The sequence below is a fragment of the Lineus longissimus genome, chromosome 7 (assembly GCF_910592395.1).
Source record: "Lineus longissimus chromosome 7, tnLinLong1.2, whole genome shotgun sequence".
NCBI classification, from domain to species: Eukaryota; Metazoa; Nemertea; class Pilidiophora; order Heteronemertea; family Lineidae; genus Lineus; species Lineus longissimus.
This window is the reverse complement of record NC_088314.1, coordinates 11,470,738-11,494,922: the sequence shown is the minus strand read 5'-3', so window position 1 is coordinate 11,494,922 and position 24,185 is coordinate 11,470,738. Positions and strand designations below refer to the sequence as shown.

The following is a 24,185-nucleotide window of genomic DNA, read 5'->3' as shown; positions in this document are numbered from 1 at the left end:
AGACTGTGAGAAATCTTTATCCAAATCGGCCAGGGATTCCATACATGGGCCATAAGTGGCAATAGGTTTCAGCAGCACTGATAGATAGACAACATTATTTTTTTGAGAAGGTGTTTTGGACGATTTTGAAATTTACAGTGCACTTTGACAAATTTGTGACAGTTTTAATTTTCGAGGATTCTAGGATTTTGCTCCTTGTTTCCATCATAGATACCATGGATATCTATCATAATACTTATGCGGATTAGCAAATATATATGCTTTAGAATTATAGAATTTCCATTTCCTGTGGAAATGTCATTTTATTAGTTCATACCTACCCAGGTCAGACTTTTGCATGTGTACTAATAAAATGACATTTCCACAGGAAATGGAAATTTTATGTCGTTCATACTCTACCCAGGTCAGACTTTTGCATCGAATACCAACAACCAAAGGAAGGAGGGTAAACGGTGACTTACCATGTAGTGAAGTGAACTGTCTCCAAGCTGCGCAGCAGAACCCAACGGGTGAGACCAGGGGACCCATTGAAAGAATGCTTGGGGAAAACCCGGGCTAGAGGTCAACAGGCCCTTTAACAACAAACGGAAGCATAACTGGGAAAACCCATCCCCTCCTAGACGGGGACAAAACCACCTCAAAACGGTATAAGCTCAGCACATATCGTCAAGAGACACAATGTGGAAAAAATTTATTTATTTTTACAAGAAGGAGAGCACGCCCCAGAATAACATGGAGCGGCCTCACTGACTAACTCTCAAAAGTCCTAGGCGGCTGAACCCTAGGACAGCTGGACGGGGCGAACGCGCGGGCCCGAAGACCCGGCGACAGTCTATAGAACACCCCCCCCCCCGCTTAAAAAGGAGGGAGGACAAGACAGCCAGCAGGAGAGAAAATCGACGAGTGGTCTAGGCAGGGAAACACCTAGACCACGTGCTGAGCAGCGACAACTGGACCAAGAGACAGCATACCGTCTGTTAACCTGGAACAATCGCGCATATAATACTGGGAGAATGTAGAGTGAGAACTCCACGTAGCCGCATCTAAAACCTCGTTCAGCGCCACTCCCTTATACTCGGCCCACGAAGTAGAAATGGCCTGAATCTCGTGGGCCGTAATGGCGCCTAGGCGACAAAGCTCTGGAGAACCGAGTGTCATAGAATAAGCCATCCGGATGGTGGCAACTAACCATCTGGCGACCGTGGCTGCAGCTCTCTCCCTAGAAAACCCCTCTCTATAAGACAAAAAGAGGCGCTTCCTGCCTAGGCGAACAGCAGGCTCCTTATTAGAATAGAACTTCAATGCCCGAACAGGACAGAGAGTTCTGTCCGGGAGGTCTCTAGAGACCGTAGCGGATCACGAGGGGATAAAAACCGGGCGCCTGGAGGTGTGCGGCGCCTGGTTTTTAGCCAGAAAGCCTGGGACAAATTCTAGGACCGCGCCCCTCTCAGTGAAAGCCAATTTATCAAAGGCTAAAGCATGGAGCTCAGACCACCGCTGTGCCGTGGCCAAAGCCACCAGGAAAACGGTCTTAAAGGTCAGATGTTTAAAATCTGCCTGATGCATGGACGCTCCAAAGACATATTGCGAAGCAACGATGAAACAGCGTCATCCCAAGACGGTTGCCACGATTCAGTCAGCTTTGAGGTGACCGAAACGGCGGAGCGATAACCTTTCACTCCCTGAACCGAAAAATTCCGGACCGAGAATAGAAAATTCAAAAAGTCGAGGAAGTTGGGAAGAGAGGGAGCGACCGGAGAAACTCCGTGCTCTCGACACCAGTCTCGAAAGACAGCCCACTTGCTATCGTATGAATCAAGGGTAGACTGTCTCTGAGGTTGGGCGACTTTACGGATAACGTCTTCCGAAAAGCCTCTCTCAGAGGAAATACCCGACAGTCTCCAGGCGTGAAGCCTGTAAAAAGAAGGGTCTTGATGATAGACCCGGCCGATCGGGTGATAAAGAAGACGGTCCAACGCGGGCAGGCGGCGGGGGTGATCCGTCAGCAGCTCCAGCAGAACCGGGAACCAGGCCTGGTTCGGCCAGCACGGTGCTATCAGACAAAGTCTGACCCGTGAACTGGCCACCTTGTTGAGTACCGGTAGCAACAGAGGGGTTGGCGGGTATGCATAAGCATTGAGGCCGTCCCAGGAGGCCGACAGGCTGTCCACTCCCAAGGCCTCCCCGTCCGGGAGGGGTGAGTAGTACAGGGGGAACCTCTTGTTCAACCGAGTCGCAAACAAGTCCACGACCGGAGCATCCCACAGGGCCCCCAGATTAGAGGCCACCTCGCGATGTAGGGTCCACTCTGTCTGGACCAGACGATCCGACCTGGAAAGGGCGTCGGCCAAGATATTTCTCTTGCCGGGGATGTGACGGGGGAGGAGCTGGATATCCAAGCAGCGACAAAGCTGCAGGAGCTCCCAAGTGAGACGGCACAATGTGTCGGAACTCGTCCCCCCCTGTCTCCGAATATAAGCGACCACCGTCGAATTGTCGGAGAAAAGAGAAACCCTGTGACCCCTCAGAAGAGACGTGAAGGCCCTCACGGCCAGGATGACAGCCTTCATCTCGAGGATATTGATCGAGAGACGCGCATCCTCTGACCACGTGCCCTTGGTGGTCAGATCCCCTTTGTTCCAATGGGCGCCCCAACCATAAAGGGAGGCGTCCGTGAACAGGGACATCTGGGGCGACGGAGGGCTGAGCTGCACTCCGCAGAGGAGCTCCGTCTCCGAACCCCAGAAACTCCACACCTCCCCCAGGAGAGACCGCGGGATAAATATCCGCTGGTCGAGGGAGTCGGTGAATGGACGCCAACTCGACAGCAGTAGGAGCTTGAGTGGGCGCATATACAGGCGGCCGAAAGGAACCTGGTCCGCTGCCGAATTGAGCAGCCCCAGCAGCGACAGAAACTGTCGGGCTGTGGCGCTGCCCTGACGGCGAAAAATCCCGACCAAGGACCGAATCTTGCGAATTCAGTCCGGAGGGGGGGACATCAGGCCCTCTCGTGTGCGAAATCGCACCCCCACGAAGACATAATCCTGAGCTGCGTCCAGCTCGGATTTGTCCCAATTTATCAACCACCCTGCCTGTCCGGTTGTGACGAGCAGAAACTTTGCCTGCTTTCCCAGACGGCGATGAGCCTGGTGCCGTAGCAGCCAGTCGTCGAGATAGCAATGGAGCTTTAAGCCCATGGCGTGAAAAGGCGCGGCAAACACCTTGACAACTGTTGTGAAAATCAGCGGAGCAGAAGCCAGGCCAAAAGGAAGGGCCTGAAACTGATAAACCTTTCCTTCGAAGAAAAAACGAAGGAAGGGCTGAAACTCTGGATGGACCGGGACGTGTAAATACGCGTCCTGAAGGTCCAGAGAGATAGCCCAATCGTTGGGCTGCACCACGACCGCTACTGACCTGGTTGTCTCCATCTTGAAGCTGGGGACCCGGAGGAACCGATTCAAGGTGGACAGGTCGATGACCAGTCTCCACTTCCCCGACTTCTTGGGGACCAAGAAGACGTGGCTGTAAAAGCCCGGGGAGGAATGGTTGTCCACCAGCCTCACTGCCTGCTTCTTGAGAAGAGACAGGACCTCCGATCGAGGGGCAAGCGCCCTGACGGGGTCTACTGGCGGGGACACCGGGGTGGGAGTCGACGCCATAGGGGGGGGACGGGAAAAGTCCAACCGGACACCGTGTCGGAGCATATCCGGCACGGGGGAGTCTTTGACACCACCGGTCCCAAAAATCTGCGAAGTGTCGCAGTCTGCCACCCACGACGCCAACTGTGGGGGCGCCACCTGGAGGCGCAGGAGGAAGGACTAAAGATTCACTTGCGCTTGCCCCCGCGACCCTTCTCTTGGAAGGGACGCTTGGGCTGCCGCCGCCCCCGCCCCTGCCTGAGGAGCGGTGGCGCTTATTGGAGCGGCGAGAGGGAGCCGCAGCTTCTGCCTGCCCTTGGGGACGAAAGGAGGAGGAGCCACGCGAGGACGAGGGCCCACGAGGAGCTGACGAACCTCGGGGGCGTCGAGACCCGACCTGTTCTTCCCTGCCCGCGGCCTGTGAATAGGAACGCGGACGGGGGGCGGCCTGGGGAGTCGAGACTGACTCCATCAGGCGATCAGACTGTGCCTGAGCACCCATGGTGTCAGGCCGATAATAATCGGGTCTATAGGACAGGCTTGGAGGGGAAGCGGTCGTGAATCGCTTCCCAGCCTAAGTCCAGGCACCCGGTCCCGTAGACGGGAGCGTCGAGACCAAGGCGCGCTGGTGACCCCCACAAGAAGGTGCTGTATCCCTGAGAGCTGTATCCAACCATGTGGAGGCTCTAATCAGGGCCGGAGACGCGGGCAATTCTTGGAAAGCCCGGTCAGGGACCGCATCCGACTCCTGCTCGGAGGCGTCGCCGAACAAGTCGAACGGACCTTACCGAGGGCGGGGTTGACCGTCGGGAGAGGACATGTGTCTTGCGGCACAAATTGCCGAACAAGAGCGCGCAAGTCGCGCATACCCGTGACAATGTGGAGTCCTCACCCCCAGAGGGGGGGTCAGCCTGAGAGGCCGAAAAAGACTGTGAGTCGCTAAACTCACAGTCCATTGGTTGATGACTCAAATCAAAAGCCACCGGCCTCTCGGCCGGGCGAGCCGAGGACCTGTCTTGGAGGTTGGAAGCCTCCATGCGGTCCGTCAGGCTCCTAAGCAACTGCCGTTGCTCCTCAGTGAGAAGCAAGAGACAGAGGCTCAGAGCTCAAATCGGACTCCCGTGAGGCAGACACGGGAGGGGGGAGGGGCGGGGGGCATGCCTGATCAGCAGCCACACCCGTCAACCCCGACATACCCGACAGAGCAGGGTGGGGTAGGACCGGGGAAATAGACGGTCTGACGGCACCCATAACGGGGGGGGGGGGGGGGCACCAGGGCCCCTCGCCCGTGAATAGTGGTCGATCACCGACCCCCTGCCCACACCGGGCAGGACACCTCCGGGTCCGGTGAACGGCGGCAAAGATGGGAAGGCGAAAACCGGTCTTGCCCCGCCAGGGGGCGTCCGAAGAGACGACCGACTCACAGAGTGAGGGTCGGACGGACGAGCCCGCCCCAAAGCGAAGGGGTGGCGGATCCCCGGAGTGGCTGTGGACTCAACCGTGGCGCTGGCAGAGCCAGCAGCCGCCGGCAAGGGCAGCGGCCGCAACCGCGTCGCAAACCCTGGAGGGGGACGGGGGAGCACACCTGAAATAACAGGTGGCTCACCGGGGGCGACGGTGCTCACCAACCCATGACAGGTGGGGGCGTCGGCGGGGGGATCGGGACGTAAAACGTCCAGAGTCCAACCCGGAGCCCTGCCCCCTGGAAAGGGGGCAGGGCTAACCCTGGGGAGTGTCCCTGAATCAGGGTCACCAACACTCAAACCCAAGGCCTCCCCAGGGGGCACACCCCCAAAAGAGGGGTGCCCGGCCTGGGGGGAGGGGTCGGGAGGGGTCGAAACTCCCCCAGAGCCCCATGGACCTCGCCGCTTAGCGGGGGTCCGTGAGGAGGGCGAGGGAGAGGAAGTCAAAGACCCCCTTCCCTTTGAGGGCCGTGCCCCTCTCCTCACCCTCTTTATCTTCTTGCCGGCGGTGCCGGGAGAAGAGGAAGGCATCCCGGGGGCGAAAGGGTCCGGCCCAATGGGGGCGGAACTACCCGCACCCCGACACGGGGAAGAACCGGGCTGGGGACTATGAATCCCCGATACACCCGTAAACGGACCTCGGAAACCCGCCCTGAAGGGCAGGAGATCCAAAACAAAGGGTGGAACACCCAAAGAAGAAAGAAAGGACGGCAATAACGATGTCATTGCGCCGAAATTTCTAACAGAAAAACCACAAAAGTATAAAAACGAACGGTCATGTGACCAACAGCCCGGGAAAACGGAGAAAAAATTTCTTGGGAGACGGCAGAAAAAGCACGCTCCAAAAGCAGAAATCGAGGGAGGATGGTAAAAGAACGATCTCACCCGTCTCCTAGAGATAATAAGCTTCCCGAAGGTGTCCCGGGGTGTCCTTCTCGAACGTAGGATCGACCAAAATTTGGCGAAAACAACGTAGAAAATCTCGGAACAATGTGCAAGAGTGTGCCGAGGAAGAAGTACTGTTTATGGCGGCTCACAACGAGGCAGAGGCTGTATAGGGGCGCCGCCTAGGTGTAGCTAAGCGAACTAGCTAAGAGATTTCTATTATAAATAGATTATTTCTTCCTCGGGTGTGTCCGAATGGAGTACACATGCAAAAGTCTGACCTGGGTAGAGTATGAACGACATAAAATTGTGTAGACTACCCTATCATAGACATGGATACATCTTAACAAAACAATATTCAGTAGGATTGTGACATCACATAGTTATAGACTTGGATTATTAGTATCATATACAATGTACATTATTCAGTAGGATTAGAATATATATTATTCAGTAGGATAAGGATATATACTTATGGACTAAAGGATACAGAAAACAGACCAAAATCACTTTGGTAGGAAACTCTTTATTATGCATGATCTCTAGCATATCTAGTTCTTTCCTGCATGCTCACTCATGATTATTAGCCATGTGCTCAATGTTTGTAAATAATGCATCACCAGGGCTATAACCAATCAGATTCAAGCTGGTAAATTCAACTTCAAGGCTTTTCAACAGTGCTGTGTAAAAAAGTTCCATAATCTCATAACATAGACGATTTCTCAGGTTGATTTTAATACATCATGTTCCTATGTTATTCATAAGTGTCTGATATCAAATTCATTCAAATGTGTTTGATAGTGACAAAGAATTTTTTAAAAACATTGTGAAAAGCCCAGGAGCTCTCTTCATGATAGTAACAGGCAGACATTTGCATGCTATCATCCCCTCCCACACTATTTATACTCCAGGTGCCCCTTTAAAGTTTGGTGAAATTCTATTCATCATTTAAAGCGTAGTCACAGTTTTTGTTTTTCGGGTTTTGGCCCCCTATTGGTCAAATGGAGAATCACATCGGGTCGATTCTTCAACGCGACACACCTTTGCACTCTCACACATCATCCTACCGGCGAGCGGCGAGCGGCAATCACGATCGGACGCCCGGTATTTTCAAGTCCCCCTCCGAGGCTCCGGGGGACAATTATTTCTTTGTCCAACTCCGGTGTTGCATTGACTATTTGGATCATCGTCAGGGTTTTCAGAATTAGGTTCAGAACCACTTAATTCATAGCCAATAAGATTTCCCATTTCTATATCATTATCTCCAATATCATCCATTTAGATTAGTTAAAATAACAAATTAAACTGACAACTCCACCGGCCGCAGCGGCTAAAATAAATCTAATGTTTTCATGATCGGTAGAAAAACTATCTGTTTTTATTTCCTCACTTAATGTTTTTTCCTGCGTAAGTGGTGCTGATTGTTCCGGAGGCTGTGGTACCAACACTATTATCGAATAAAGTGTCGATTTAAGAAAAAAATATATTTTAAATGGAACAAAATTTAAATTCAAAATTTAGAAAAATAATGATAATAATAATTGAGGGTAATATTTCTGCCGGAAAATCAAAGTTAATTGAAAGTTTGAAAGAATTTAATGATGTAGAGGTTATTCCAGGGCCTATAAATGAATGGAAAAATTATAATGGAAAAAATATGTTGGAACTTATGTACAGTAATCCTAAAGAATATTCAGAAGAACTCAGGATCAATTAAATGAAACGGCCAGGGGCCATTGTGCTCACCGTATAGATATTTGGTGCTTTTGAATTCATCCAGGTTAAGAAACATTGTACATGTATAGTATATCGGTCAAACCAAAGTCGGTATGACATGTGATGTATCATTGCTTGGAGTAAGTACCATAAGAATATCATCAAAAACAAGTCACTAATAAACAAGATATTGCACTTTTTACCTATTTTAGTTTTGGCCTCCTGGTGGCCAAGTTGAGTACCAGATCAGATCGAAATTTGCTGTCCGAGGTGACATGACGTAGGGAGTCATGTGTAACAAATTTCAAGTTCATAGCTTTAGTAGTTAAGAAACGTGCCACAGTTACAATCAAACAACCAATTTACGCCATTTGACCTCTGTGACCTTGAAAAGCAGGTCAAATCAAAAACTCACATGATATGTGATGTATCCTTGCTAGGAGAACCTACCATAACAAGAGGCCCAAGGGCCTGGCGCTCAGCTGAGTTGTTGCTGCGTTGTTCGTATATATTACATTACTCGTCAAACTCTACTAAACTAAGGACTCAAAGCCTAAGGATATTAGCTTCTGGATGTGTAACAGTGAATTACGGTAGACTGGCGCAATCTACTTCAAGCAAGCTCCACCCTTGCAATGTGTGCGCAAACAGATAACCTAACCTATATTGGACCATCAATTCTACACACAGCAACATGATTCATCCTCAGCTGTTACCATGATGATGATGATGATGATCCTTTTCGCAAATTGGTCGTCTTCTGTCTTTCTTCCATACTTCAGTGCCACCGGATGTAGTCTGCCCTTGTGGAGGGATCCTTTCAGCACCGGGACACAAGAATCCATGCGAATTGAATCACATGGAGAGACTAGCCCAATCACCCGCTTTTGGCTGGGTAGAAATGGGTAAATCTCGCAGACTGGCCCTTAAACTCTACTGCCGACGTGTGAGGCCGGTCTGACAGATGAGTAAGTGGGGTCCACCTAATGCAGAAGGCACCAGTTTCCCTAACTAAAAGGGTAACATTAACAAAATGCTCTACCCAACTCTATTATTGCCTAAAGGCCTGTGTACACTAGTAAAATATTAGCAACATTTTTACATTTCCAGTTGCAACAAATGTTGCAAAAATGTTGCGTAGTGTGTACAGAGCAAAACGCGTCTTACAACATGTTGTAAAATTGTTGCAAATTAAATGCAATGCAATTCTTTGTTGCATGTTGTAAAAATGTTGCAAACTCTTCAGCCAATCAGAAATAGGATTTGCGTCATGTGATCTACCGGAGTTCATGTGACTTGAACAAGAAGCAGGTATAGCAACTCTCAAGTGAGTGTCTTGCTTCGTAGGGTGATGAAACCTTTTCTAGAAGTTTTTGTGTAACGGCTTGTCAGTCAGCCGCAACTCCTTTAGGCTGCGTATCCATAGGCTGTTCCGTGCCCTGCACAACATTCCCTTTTTACCGCCTGGCGCGCCACACGGACAATGAACCTTCGTTGGTGTTATTGATCGTTCCCATAGGTTATGCCGTGTCACATTGCGGGCATATATGCACTGTGGATTGGGAATATAGGCCCATATTGGGATTGAACATGTCCATTCTTTTGCGAGTGAACAACACGGAAGCAATGTCTGAGGCGAAATTAATTCAAGAGGTTCATCAACGGGAACTACTCTGGGACCCCGAAACTGATGATTATCATAACAAGCACGAACCTGTAATTTGTTGCTTAAAAGTCAGGTTTTATATACATGTACATGTCAATTTGATGTTGCAAGTGAAAATACAAGTTACTTGTATTTTCATTTTCAATATTCATAAGAAATTGTCTTCTGAAATAATGACAGCGTGCGGATAAACGCGATTGACCGCTGCGAAATGAGGACTACAAAGGCCTACATGACCAAAAAGGAATATCCAATGGAGACTCAGGGCATAGTGCCAGGTCACAAGGCTGTTACGCCATAACGCCACACTACACAAGGGCATACCCTATGGATACGCGGCCTTAACAGGCAGTGGTATGCCCCATCATCCACCCTCATTTTGATCCAGGGCCTGGTCCATATTCTCTTTGGTTATTTCGCCGCCTCTTCCGTCTCTCAACAATGACAGCTAAAATTGCTGCAGAAGCACTCAAAACACATCTTCTCTCCTTGGAATCATCCATTTTCCCTCCAAAATACCTATTTCCCTTTGTTCCCACTAAAAAGTTTGCAACAATTTACCAACATGTTGTAAAAATGTTGCTAATTTGTTGCAATTTTGTTGCTAGTGAACACAGGGCCTTGAAGGGCTTGTTGCAAAATTGTTGTAAAAATGTTGGTAAAATGTTGGTAAAATGTTGCTAATATTTTAGTAGTGTACACCCTGCTTAAGTCAAGTGAAACTCTTAACAAACCTTAGCAGAATGCCACCATTGAAATGTTGATAATAATGATAGCAAGTAAAAACTTTAAACAGATAGACTTTATTTTTTTAACCAACTGCCACATGCGGTTTTCTTTATTTAGTAAATTTTGAGGTAAGTATATATTACAGAATGAAATACTTGAATACTAGAATTGCCTGGCTCTTCTGATGATTGCACTGGTGAACACCGAAGTCGATGGGATGTGCAAAGTCATAGCTCGATCCTCTCTCTCGGTCATCTTTGAGATGTGGTCACCAAATATGTTCAAATGCAGCTGCAGATCATTCCTGTCCTGCAAAACATGATGAGGAGATAACATTTTAATTTTGATAGAATAGGTAAGGAGATAACATTTTAATTTTGATAGAATAGGTAAGCTAGCCATGTTTTATATCAAATACAAGGCCAACAACAACTGATAAGGCGCTAGGGCCGAATGATCAAGGAAGTTCATTGATATGATTGGGAATACATTGTGGTAAGAGTGATGAATCGGCCCCGTTTGAAGCATTGTGCTATGTACAGTGTGCAAGTGTCAGTGTGTATCATATCGCATTTATTGTTTGTTGACATTTCAAATCGCTGGCGTCGATCCTCAATTACACTGTTTATGTACATTGGCAACCTTACCCGATGATATCAGAACGATGTTTATTATTGTCTTGTTTATTCACATTAGTTCTGCTATATGACAAGAGTTATTTGTTGAGAAATCCATGATTTAAAGCCGGACTTTGACATCGTTTCTCAGACCAACCAAGCTGCATTTCGCAGATGTTTTTCAACGATCGTCGACGAACTATTTCAAATTAATCACATCCAATTAAACAATCCAAGCCTTCCCTAATGTCATCAACATGCAATAACACAAGCAGCCAAATATTATCGCCTATGAAATTGTGAATTTAATGAGAACTTACCTCTGAATTGACAGAACGCGATCTATTCCATAGCATGGTCTCCTTACGTCTGAACTGCGCAGACTCGAGACGTGACGTTCGCTGCATGTGTGATTGGACGTGGGATAACTCGCGCGAAATTTAAAATGCTCTTCTTGGGGGGTGCTCACTAAATTGCGCCAGTAACACCACCTGGTGAGAAATTCATGAACTACGCCTATTGATAATGAAAGAGAAAGCTTTGCTCTATAAAATTAGATTTGATTCATGATCCCCAACTGAGAAATCAGCTGCTGGAAAAGTTTTTGGAAAATTTCGCTCGGTGCCACCTAGTGGCCAAACCGCTCATCCTGCCGGACCCACATTTGGTCTATTCAGGAGTCCTGAAGGGTCTCAACGCCTCAGAGGGAAAATCTATCGCCTATCCGCCATAGTTTTGAAACGTGCCTGTTTAACGGACAGACAGACAGACAGACAGACGGACACTCATTCTACCATTTACTCATATGAATAGCTCAGCTTTTCAGCTGAGCTAAAAATGTTATTAAAAACGAATTACTAATAAGCGAGATATCACACTTTCTAGGTTTTCAGTTTTGGCCCCCTGGTGGCCAAGACGAGAATCAGACTGGACTGAAATAAGGTCAGAGGTCAGCTGACCTAGGGGGTCCTTTGTACAAAGTCTCAAGTTCATAGCCTTAGGGGTTAACAAACGTTCCACAGTTACGCTCAAATGGCCAATTTACGTCATTTGACCTCTGTGACCTTGACCAGTACGTCAAATCAAAAACCCGTATCATATGTGATGTATCCTTGCTAGGAGTATCTACCATAAAGTTTTTACCAAAAGCTAATCAGTAATAAGCGAGATATGGCACTATTCGAATTTTCGGTTTTGGCCCCCTGGTGGCCAAGTTAAGAATCAGACCGGACCAAAAATCAGTGTCACAGGTCATCTGACCTAGGGGGTCATGTGTACTAAGTTTAAAGTTCATAGCTTTAGTGGTTAAGAAACGTGCCACATTTACACACAAATGGCCAATTCACACCATTTGACCTCTGTGACCTTGAAAAGTACGCCACATCGACCTGATTTTTGTCAACATGTAGAGCTACGTAACAGGTGTCTACATACCAAATTTAAAGACTATAGGACGAATAAAGACAAACCGTGCCACTATCGGCGAAATTTTCGAGTTTGACCTAGTGTGACCTTGACAAGTAGGTCAAATCAAAAACCCGTACGATATGTGATGTATCCTTGCTAGGGGTACCCACTATAAATTTTTCAGCAAAAACAAATCAGTAATAAACGAGTTATCGCATTTTTTAAGTTTTTGGTTTTAGTCCCCTGGTGGCCAGGTGAAGAATCAGACCGGACCGAAAGAAAGGTCTATTAGTTTAGAATACCTAAATTATGTTCACTACCTCCATGAGGAAACAATATTTGGCTATCCCTGGTGTCGTTATTGTGTTAGACGGCAACGATAGAATCGAAAATGTAAAAAATATATTCATTAACCTCATTCAAACTCATAAGTATAAATATTGTTCAAAATGTGAAATAACAAGAGGCCCAAGGGCCTGGCGCTCAGCTGGATGACCTAATAACATAGGACTGAGGGTATAAAGTAGTAAATATCGGCTTTATACTACTGTTTGAAGGTCAAGAGAACACGTTATACCACTAAAATTTCCAATGCAGAGCTGCCAGCTGGATGAAATATGATTGAACTAATCAGCCATGGTATGTATAACATTATTGTGTTGCTTGGAATGTCTACTTTTTCTCATGTAAGAATCGTAGTACTAACAAGAGGCCCAAGGGCCTGGTGCTCAGCTGGATGACCTAATAACATAAGTAGTAAATATCGGCTTTATACTACTGTTTGAAGGTCAAGAGAACACGTTATACCACTAAAATTTCCAATGCAGAGCTGCCAGCTGGATGAAATATGATTGAACTAATCAGCCATGGTATGTAAATATTACAGGAGGCAACGGAAGATATCCCTAGTTCAGTATGTTGTATCGGTAGCTTTACAGAAAAGAAGTGTCAGAGAGGATGAGACTTCTCCATGGACAACTGTGGTATGTCCAGGCTGGGTTGTACAGCACAAGGATACAAAATGCTGTCTGTAATTGGGAGGTATCCTGATTTAACAGAGGTCAAAATAAATAGAAATTACCAGTTTGGGACTAACACCACTGTCTTTTTTTTTTAATAAGGTAGGGATTACAGGAGTCAACAAAATTAATTTTATTGAGAGAAATTGACCTGTCCTGCAGGTGATTGGAATTTACAATACAAAGGGTCGTTTTTCATGACATTGTGCTCTACTGCGTATCCCTAGTCGATCGGGAACCAATCTATCCTTGGCGCAGACAGGTTCAAATTGGCTATATCTTGAATAGATTGAATTGCGATGAAAATCTAATGCAATAAAGGAGCATTATCGAAGAGACAAATTAATCATTACCATGAATTAACCCTTTGTATCTCGGAAGAACCCGGTTGTGAGGACACAACTTTCCCGAACAGGGGAGTATGTAGTGGTGGCATCATTCCTACTAGCCCAGGCTAGGGGGAAATTCCCTTTAGCTCAGTCGGTAGAGTGATGGCCTTATAAGCGAGAGGTCCCGGGTTCAATCCCCGGTTGGACTTTGATGTTTTTCCTCTGTTACACTTATCTCCCCACCAATCCTTATTTCCTGATTCCCTTTCCGTTCCCATCCCCTCTTTATCCATCACTGGCCTTCTCCGCTCACCACCCTCTTCTCACTAAGGCTAATCCATTAGTAAATGCCTACTCCCCTGGGGCTTATTAAAGGGGGACTATAGGCCTAGGCAGGAGCAGAGGTGCTAATTTGGCCATCTTCAGGCGACTTTTGCACAGTGAGGGCGCTGGGCCATGTCCGATTCAGCACTAAATATATTCCTTACACAAGCGTGAGATGTGAGAGAACCCTTTTGGCGACTTTGTGTAACTTTATCTTGCTGCCTATAATAAAGATTACCTTAAAGAGACAATAAGATTACCTTAAAGAGACAATATTATTGTCTCTTTAAGGTAATCTTTATTATCCCAAAGCAAAACAGACATGATATTCAAGCTTATAGGTCACCGCCACCACACCATGTACTACTACGTGTACTAGTGTATAATACTAGATCAATAGGCGCGCCATCTATGAGATGATACAATAACTGACATCTACCCTTGTTCCATTGTATTTTTTAGTGTCAGAAAATAATGATTGCTCCCGAGGCGTAATATTGTGCTAAATAGGCGTAATATTGCGCTAAATACAGTAAGCCCATAACTTAACAGCAATGGCTTGGCTTCTGTGAGTGGTAAGGAGAATTGACAGTTTTTTTATGGTAGTGTGGTGAGCGCACGCCGCAGGATTGTGTATAGTGGCCCTTTAAGGGTGGTACTTGGGCGTAGTAGCGGTCGTGAGTTGGGTGTGTGATATTGTTTTTGTGACCCGTGTCAAGACCGGCGGTCTAATTGCAATTGTCAGAGATAATAGTTACAATAAAAGCGTATAAGTCGCATACAAGTGTTGGTAAGTTTTGTGTTCAACCCCGTGTGTGTTCCAGGAGTAACATTATTGTGTTGCTTAAAACGTCTACTTTTTACTCATGTAAGAATCACTAATAATAACTTCAACTTATTTTCTGGTTATGATAACACAACACGCATCTTCATGATCATGATCGCCTTGGACGCACAACCTAACCACATATCAATCCGCCCCGACGATCGACACATCAATTCGATTCGATAACACTCGATAAAGTTTGATAAGTAAACTAGAACTGAGATTTCACAGGAGCACTTGTGAATTCATGACTCAAGGGTTGTTTTGAGGGCGATATCGTAAGAGTTGGTCTTGAGTATGGGGACCTGAAGGTCCGTGTGAGGCACCTGGGCCAGGGAGAGAAGACTAGTTAAACGGTCGATGGGATCTGACACGGACACTACTATTGATCTCATTATATGAATGCCATTTAATTACAAAGAAGTGAAAACAGATCATATCATATTCCTTGGCATAAATTAAAATAGGAGTGCGGGAACAAGGTTTTTTTAGCAGGAGGAAAGCGAGAACATTTTGCGCCGTCGTATTCCGATTTGACTGGTTAGTGGTGAAATCTGCTTTTAATTTTGCAAATTAACATATTCGTTTTTATAGTTCTAACGTTGTCTGAATTAAAGATGCTTTCCCAATGCTTGACTGGTCTGGCAAGAGGCATTGCCAGGAAAACGTGACGTCATTTTAGCCATTCTTCTTACCGCACGCCCTCCCTCTCCGTAAAACTTCCTGACATGGTGTGAAGTGGGAGGGCGCACAATGGGAACCACACTGCCGCGATGTTAATAGTTTCTATTTATAGAATTCAGCGGAAGAGATTTAAGGCACGGAAAAAGTAGATTAACTCGGCTAATCTCTATGGATTTTACCCAGGAATGTTTTCAAGGCGAGAGAAACATCTGATTTAAGTACTGCGCTTATTAGATTTCATGTTCATGCCAAAGATTGGCCTAAAACGTGGACAAAAAGAGTGCACTATCGAGTGTTGGAGAGGTCACGTGATTTGACGAGAAACCTGAGCGAAAACAATACTGACTCCAGCTCCCAGAGGGAGGAGCGCGGCTGGAGTTATAACAAAGTTTTCGTGCTTTTAGCTGTCAACATCAATGGCTATAATATACTCCTGCAGAATAGTAGAACTAATAGAACTAATTTCCGAAGTTTCCAATAGTTTGAACACAAATCAGAACATCACCCATCAGCTGGACTCGGATCTGCATAAATTACGATAAATAAATGAGGTCGTCGCTTCAATTTCGCAAAGAAAGTTGACTCCATTCGAAGGTTGTTTTGACCAAATTCCGTTGAACTCATCGTTATGAGGGCATTTGAACACATTCTCGTTGATCTTTTCTATAAACGTGTGAAGTTTCGTACCAAAATACATTTCCGTAAAGGCTTAAAAAAGAAAATTTGTCACTTACAAAATCATCGCCGCCATTTTCTTGATGTATTGACTTCATAAAGATCTTCACGTATCAAAGTACCGAAAATCGATGGAATTATGTCCCGACTTCTCTTATATACATAGATACCACCATTATAGATCGTTTTGTCAAAAATGAGATATGTGCATGCTGCGTTGGAAAAACCACGCACAATTGTTTACAGATGGACTGACTGACTGATTGACTGCCTGACTCGCTGACATCGAACCATTTTACAAGCTCTGCTGACTACGTCAGCTGAGCTAAAAAGTAAAATGCAAACAGAATCATGCAGATTCACTGCACATACTGCGGGAATTCTCCACTTAATAATTCGCGAACAGAGCGTGCACTTCTAATATCGTTTTCACAGAATTGTGGCGAATTTTTCAAGAACTTATTTCTGAAAGTAGTCCCTATGCCTTATGACTACCCACTGGAAGGAACTAGTGATAATATTGCCTACTTGACTTCTTTTTAGCAGAAAATTGGTTACCGTGTTGCAAAATCAATCTTCCATCTTTAGACTGGTCACACTCACAGTGGGTATGCTGAAATATAGCCTGGTTCCCTGGCCAATTCCATGCGCAGAATACAACTGCGCAACTCAACGTCATAGCCCGAGCGTTTGAATCGTCAAAAATTCAGTTAAATGTGTCTGTAGTGCCAACTGGCGGTGAAAACTAAACTAATTCCATTACAAGTAAAAATGAAAAATTATCAAAAAATATTCGGCCAGGTGTGAAAACAATATTTCTTCTGTGGACCGAGGTATAAAAGAGTGAAGTTTAAACTTCCCGATGACCTCATTCGCTCAGTATAGGTCGGATCGCCTGACTCGCTGACATCGAACCATTTTACAAGCTCTGCTGACTACGTCAGCTGAGCTAAAAAGTAAAATGCAAACAGAATCATGCCGATTCACTGCACATACTGCGGGAATTCTCCACCTCAAAATAATTCGCGAACAGAGCGTGCACTTCTAATATCGTTTTCACAGAATTGTGGCGAATTTTTCAAGAACTTATTTCTGAAAGTAGTCCCTATGCCTTATGACTACCCACTGGAAGGAACTAGTGATAATATTGCCTACTTGACTTCTTTTTAGCAGAAAATTGGTTACCGTGTTGCAAAATCAATCTTCCATCTTTAGACTGGTCACACTCACAGTGGGTATGCTGAAATATAGCCTGGTTCCCTGGCCAATTCCATGCGCAGAATACAACTGCGCAACTCAACGTCATAGCCCGAGCGTTTGAATCGTCAAAAATTCAGTTAAATGTGTCTGTAGTGCCAACTGGCGGTGAAAACTAAACTAATTCCATTACAAGTAAAAATGAAAAATTATCAAAAAATATTCTGCCAGATGTGAAAACAATATTTCTTCTGTGGACCGAGGTATAAAGGAGTGAAGTTTAAACTTCCCGATGACCTCATTCGCTCAGTATAGGTCGGATCGCGCTGATTTTTGGTTTCTGAGTTCATCTTGGGTTACGCCTAATTTAGCAGCGTCAAAGAAGTGCCTAGGCCTTGCGGTTACAAAATGCCCAAAAGTGACAAGGAAGGAAGGACAGACACCATTCCCTTAGTAATATTACCAGCTTTGCTGACTTTGTCAGCTGAGTTAAATGAAATGGCCAGGGCCATTGTGCTCACCTCATGTGGAGGAAAGATGGATAAAGAGCATGGTCTTGTGTCATGTAGTGTTAGGTTTGATGTAGGTCCAAGCAATTACAATTTCCCCAAAATGGCCAATTTACAGTACATTCGACCTCTGTGACCTTGAAAAGTAGGTCAAATCAAAGAAGACCCGGGTGACACATTGAATGGTTGTTAGAATTAGATGTACCTATGATATAAAATTGGTGCCAATCGGGCAAGTCATTACTAGGAATAATGGCATTTTGAAGAATTTAGGATTTGGCCCCCTCCCTGGAGGCCAAACGGCAAATCAGATCGCACCAAACTTCGGTACCTGAGATCACCTGACCAAGGGGTACATGTGTACTTAATTTGTGATCAATAGTCATTGCAGTTAAGAAACGTGCCATAGTTACGGCCTGACGGCGAATTTAGGCCATTTGACCTCTGTGACCTTGACAAGAAGGTCAAATTAAAAACCTGTGTGACATATACTGTATGGTGGTTAGATGTACCCATGATATCAAATTGGTGGCAATCGGGCAAGAAGTTAAGGAATAATCACATTTTTAAGGTTTTTGGATTTTGCCCCCTGGTGGTCAAGTGGTGAATCATATTGGACCAAACTTCGGTCCCTGAGATCACCTGACTAAGGGGTAAATGTGTACCAAATTTGGTATCAATAGTCATTGCAGTTTAGAAACGTGCCATCGTTACATCCTAACGGCCAATTTACACCATTTGACCTCTGTGACCTTGAAAAGGAGGTCAAATCAAAAACCCGGAGGATATATGATGCACCTTTGCTAGAAGTACCTACCATATTTTTTTCAAAATTTCCCGACTACTATTAAGGGAGATATTGCATATTTTCACTTTTAACGTTTGGCCCCCTGGTGGCCAAACCATGAAACGAATCGGACCGAAACTTGGTCTCCCAGGTGTCATTACATTAGGGTACATGTGTACCAAGTTTCAACTCAATAGCTCTAACAGTTACGAAACGTGCCCTGCTAACGGACGACGGACGACGACGACGACGACGACGACGTCGACGACGACGACGACGACGACGACGACGACGACGACGGACGACGGACGCCACGGTATGGGATAAGCTCACCTCTGCTAAGAGGTGAGCTAAAAATGAATTTGATCGGACGAACGGTTCTCCTCGAAATTGACGGAAACCGATTTCAAGCACGTTGCCCTGGTGACCATATTAATAATCAGAACGATCCGGTTTTCGAAAGGAACCTCGCTCTAGTCACCCGCAACGTACATAACAAAAATGAATTTAATCGGATGAACGGTTCCTCCTCAAAATTGACGGAAACCAATTTCAAGCACGCCGCCCTGGAGACCATATTGAGAATCAAAACAAGCCGTTTTTTAACAAAAGGAACCTTCCTCTAGTCACCCCCAACGTATATACCAAAAATGAATTTGATCGGACGAACGGTTCTCCTTGAAATTGACGGAAACCAATTTCAAACACGCCGCCCTGGTGGCCATATTGATAATCAGAACTAGCCCGTTTTCGAAAGGAACCTTCCTCTAGTCACCCCCAATGTACATACCAAAAATTGAATTGATTGTCAAAGCCGTTCTCCTAGAAATCGACGGAAACCAAGTAGCAGACGCCCGCCCGCCCGATTTCAAGATTTCTGAACATCTTGAACCGAACTATAGTGTATTCCCGAGGTAATGTTATTGTATGAGAAACTTTAGACTCGGCTGAGCAACAACAACTGACTCCAGCTCGAGAGAGAGCTGGAGTCATAATAGAAAAATTCAGGTATTATGTAATAAAGTCTCATTGGAAGTATTCACAATAAAAATTCCTGGAGGCAAGGTAGATAAGAAAGTGAAAGATGACTGACCTGGAAACTTAGCTGCATGAAGGCATCAGGACTAATACGCTCACTCTTCAGGAAATTCCTGCCACAATTTTCATACACAACATGAGCCACATCCAGATGCCCAACTGCTTCATGGAATTTGATTTTAGCATTGCTGATCGCCTGTTTGAGGCCATCGTCAAGTTTGAATTCTGTAAGAAATGGATGAAGCCAAAGTTAGTTAACCTGTGTCGCAATGCTACTGCATTTCAAAATGATGTCAAGGCGAAAGCCATGGCTTTTTTTTTACAAAAACTGCAAATTTTGACAAAAAATTTAATTGTAGCCAAATCAACAAGAAGCGAGATAATGCACTTTTTACCTTTTCAGTTTTGGCCTTGATGGCCAAGTCAAGCATCATAGTGAAATGAAATTTGGTGTGGGCAGTTATCTGACCTAGAGTGTCATGTGTACCAAGTTATATGTTATTAGCTTTAGCGGTGAAGAAACGTGCCACTGTTTCACACTAACTGTCAATTTGGCAATTTGACCTCTGTGACCATAAAAAGTATATCAAATCAAGAATTCTTACGATATGTGATGTATCCTTGCTTGAAGTACCAACCATAAAAATATTATCGAAAACAAGTCACTGATAAGCAAGAGATTGGACTTTGTACCTTTTCAGTTTTGCCCCCTGGTGGCCAAGTCGAGATTCAGATCAAACTTAAATTCACCGTCTGAGGTTATCAGATGTAGGGGCTGAGGTGTACCAAGTTTCAAGTTCAAAGATTAAGTGGTTAAGAAATGTGCCATACTTACACTTAAGCGGTAAATTTACCCCACTTGACCTCTGTGACCCTGAGAAGTAGGTCAAATCAAAAACCTGTTTGATATAGGATGTATCTTTCTAAGGAGAACCTACCATAAACATTTCATAAGAAAGATATCACACTTTTTAGGTTTTACTTTTTGCCCTCTGCTTCAAGGCTCAGATTGGACCAAAATTCAGGGCTGGGGGGGGGGGGGGGTCATGTGTACACAGTTTCAAGTTTGTAGCCCTAGCGGTTAAGAAATGTGCCACTGTTTTTCGAACAGGATACAGACGACTACGGCGACGGCAATGACGACAACAAGACAGATACTGGACACTGTGGTATTGTATAGACTCCCCTACGGTGAGCCAAAAGGGAAAGAAGTTATGTTGTTTTCTGTTACCAGATTGATCCAGATTACTGATAAAGAAAAAAACTCCCTTGGGATTGCCTGATTTTTCATGTCATTGAGACATGGATCACTTTGTTTCATTTTTGATGATGCGGATGTGATGGTGAATTCCACTCCTCACCTAATTTCTTCACTAAAGATGAGCAGTCTATTGAGGCAGGCTTGGTATCCGAGTTGATCACAGGTTTGGTGGTAGTTTCCTTGAAGACTTCATTGATGTACCTGAGCACTGCTACACCATCTCCCCAAGCATGTTCGAAGTTCAAGGCCATGGTCCCTTCAGGACTCATCAACATACTGAAGGACTTGTCATACCATCTGGAAACATAATCATTGCAATTTAATAATTTTAGCTCTTTTTTTTTACCTATAACTTTGGTTATCACCGTATCCCGAGTGGTGTGACGACAGATTCATGTTCCATGTCAGGGTTAAGAGATGGGGAAAAGAGTAAGTTTCCCCCAGCATAAAACATGCCGCAGCTATCAAATGCTCAGAAACATTTCTTACTAAAATCCCTCCCGTATCCATGTATCGGTGCCTCCACCTAATCCATCGAACTTGTCAATATCCTTGTATCTTCATTCACGTGCGGCAAAGACCCACCCAAATCTCGTGATCATTCAAAGCAGAATGAAATGTATTGGCATTTACATGATCAGTGACATCACCCCAGTCTGAATAACACCGTATCCCGAGTTGTGTGACGACCAATGCATGTTCCATGCCAGTGTTAAGAGATGGGGAAAAGAGTAAGTTTCCCTTTTCGTCTCAATACCAACTGTAGACATCGTTTGCACTATAAGTTTTCCCTACTCCCAAACTCAAAAATTATAAAAAACCAAAGGGAAACTCACTTGCAAATAAAATAAACGGTGCTTAATTCTTAGCCAAAAGAAAATGCGTTCAATTACTTGCACTAACACTGCAACAAAAAATAAGTTGAACCTTAACAATCGCCCCCCCCCCCCATAGTTGTGCGTGTATGTAATACACGCATAATTATAATATCAATCCATTAGGGAAATCTCTTGTAACTTGGTTAATCTTGTTTATTTAATACATTGTGATCTATGCCCTCATACATGTCATATTGTTGAAACGAGCCAGTCACTAAGACAAGGCAGAAGGGACACAAACAATCCCAAAGACACGAAAACTTGTTTGTAACCGTTGGTAAACATTTCAATAATCCCAGACCCTCCATTAAGGGCGATCTATACTAATTTGGGTGCAAAACTGCCCAATTTCAACGCGTGATAATGAGGTAGCGGCGTCTTAAACTACCCCGCCTGCGGAGCTCTGATCGATCATACCGGAAGTTGTTGAGGTTACTCTGCTGACATGCAAGACATGGCTGACTGCACTCATCTGCTCATTACACTTTCGTGACTTTCTTTGAATAACAAGAGGCCCAAGGGCCTGGCGCTCAGCTGGATGACCTAATAACATAGGACTGAGGGTATACTATAAAGTAGTAAATATCGGCTTTGTACTACTGTTTGAAGGTCAAGAGAACACGTTATACCACTAAAATTTCCAATGCAGAGCTGCCAGCTGGATGAAATATGATTGAACTAATCAGCCATGGTATGTAAATATTACAGGAGGCAACGGAAGATATCCCTAGTTCAGTATGTTGTATCAGTAGCTTTACAGAAAAAAAGTGTCAGAGAGGATGAGACTTCTCCATGGACAACTGTGGTATGTCCAGGCTGGGTTGTACAGCACAAGGATACAAAATGCTGTCTGTAAGTGTAATTGAGAGGTATCCTGATTTAACAGAGGTCAAAATAAATAGAAATTACCAGTTTGGGACTAGCACCACTTTCTTTTTTTTTTAATAAGGTAGATATTACAGGAGTCAACAAAATTAATTTTATTGAGAGAAATTGACCTGTTCTGCAGGTGATTGGAATTTACAATACAAAGGGTCGTTTTTCATGACATTGTGCTCTACTGCGTATTCCTAGTCATAGTGAGTCGATCTGGAACCAATCTATCCTTGGCGCAGACAGGTTCAAATTGGCTATATCTTGAATAGATCGAATTGCGATGAAAATCTAATGCAATAAAGGAGCAATATCGAAGAGACAAATTAATCAAACCAATTGTCCACAGACTCGGACCCTGAAATGGCACGATGTATGCGTGCATATAAAAGTATATCAATTGGTCCCATAGAGATGATGAGGCAATGTCAATATGCCTTGTTCCTTAGTCAGCAACATGCCCCTTTTTATACGGAGAAGAAGGAGAACCCAGATAGGCCTTCACATGTCGGCTTCCAAATGGCTTGAACCAACTGTACTATCACTACTATAACTTTAAAATGCGTGCTCCTCCTAGTCCTACATGTAGCAATGTCTCAGCCAAAAAGGCAAAGTGAGCAGCTCCTTGGTAAGGCCATGTCAGGTTCCGCGTGCCTTATCAGATACATCAAGTATTGAAAGCTGTGGTGAGCTGAGCACATAAAAGACCATGGTCACCTTAATTTGAAAATCCCTTCATAATCAAGTGCTACCTCTGACTAAAACAGCACAATAGACCACCAATTTGATCCAGCTCCTAACTGCGGGAAAACCCAAGTCCAGCAACCAAAAGTACCAAAAATACATTTTTGTTTACATTTGAACTGCACACATGCGTTTGTTTACAATTTCATTTCCCGCGAAATCTCGAAAATCAGGTGACCTGCAATCGTGGATTGAAAATAACATTAACCTCGGTTCAGCAGGTAAGCAGGTATACCGGCTGTTCCAATCATCCCCCTACAGCCAGCTGTGCAAAAGGTAATGTTATTCACCCCACAGGGAGTGCAAGTAATTGATCAAGCCCCAGCATAACTTAACAGCAATGGCTTGGCTTCTGTGAGTGGTAAGGAGAACTGACAGTTTTTTTATGGGAGTAACATTATTGTGTTGCTTAAAACGTCTACTTTTTACTCATGTAAGAATCGTAGTACTAATAATAACTTTCAACTTATTTTCCAGTTATGATAACACAACACGCATCTTCATGATCATGATCTTTCTCAAACTAACTGAATGACCTAATCGCCTTGGACGCACAACCTAACCACATATCAATCCGCCCCGACGATCGACACATCCATTCGATTCGATAACCCTCGATAAAGTTTGATAAATAAACTAGAACTGAGATTTCACAGGAGCACCTGTGAATTCATGACTCCAGGGTTGTTTTGAGGCCGATATCGTAAGAGTTGGTCTTGAGTATGGGGACGTGAAGGTCCGTGTGAGGCACCTGGGGAGAGAAGACTAGTTGTTTATACCTCCATGATGGGATCTGACACGGACACTACTATTGATCTCATTATATGAATACCATTTAATTACAAAAAAGTGAAAACAGATCATATCATATTCCTTGGCATAAATTAAAATAGGAGTGCGGGAACAAGGTCTTTTAGCAG

General features: G+C 44.8%; 1 protein-coding gene across 1 annotated transcript in view; it reads right to left on the bottom strand.

Annotated features, from left to right (window-relative positions):
* Positions 1 to 24,185, bottom strand: part of LOC135490653 (carnitine O-palmitoyltransferase 2, mitochondrial-like) — a 221,037-nt gene that overhangs the window by 47,006 nt on the left and 149,846 nt on the right. The window contains exons 11-12 of the mRNA XM_064775962.1: positions 20,871 to 21,067; positions 19,565 to 19,734 (exon numbers count right to left, since the gene is read on the bottom strand). Of these exons, the coding sequence (XP_064632032.1) occupies positions 19,565 to 19,734; positions 20,871 to 21,067 (367 nt within the window). The remainder of the gene's footprint in view (positions 1 to 19,564; positions 19,735 to 20,870; positions 21,068 to 24,185) is intronic.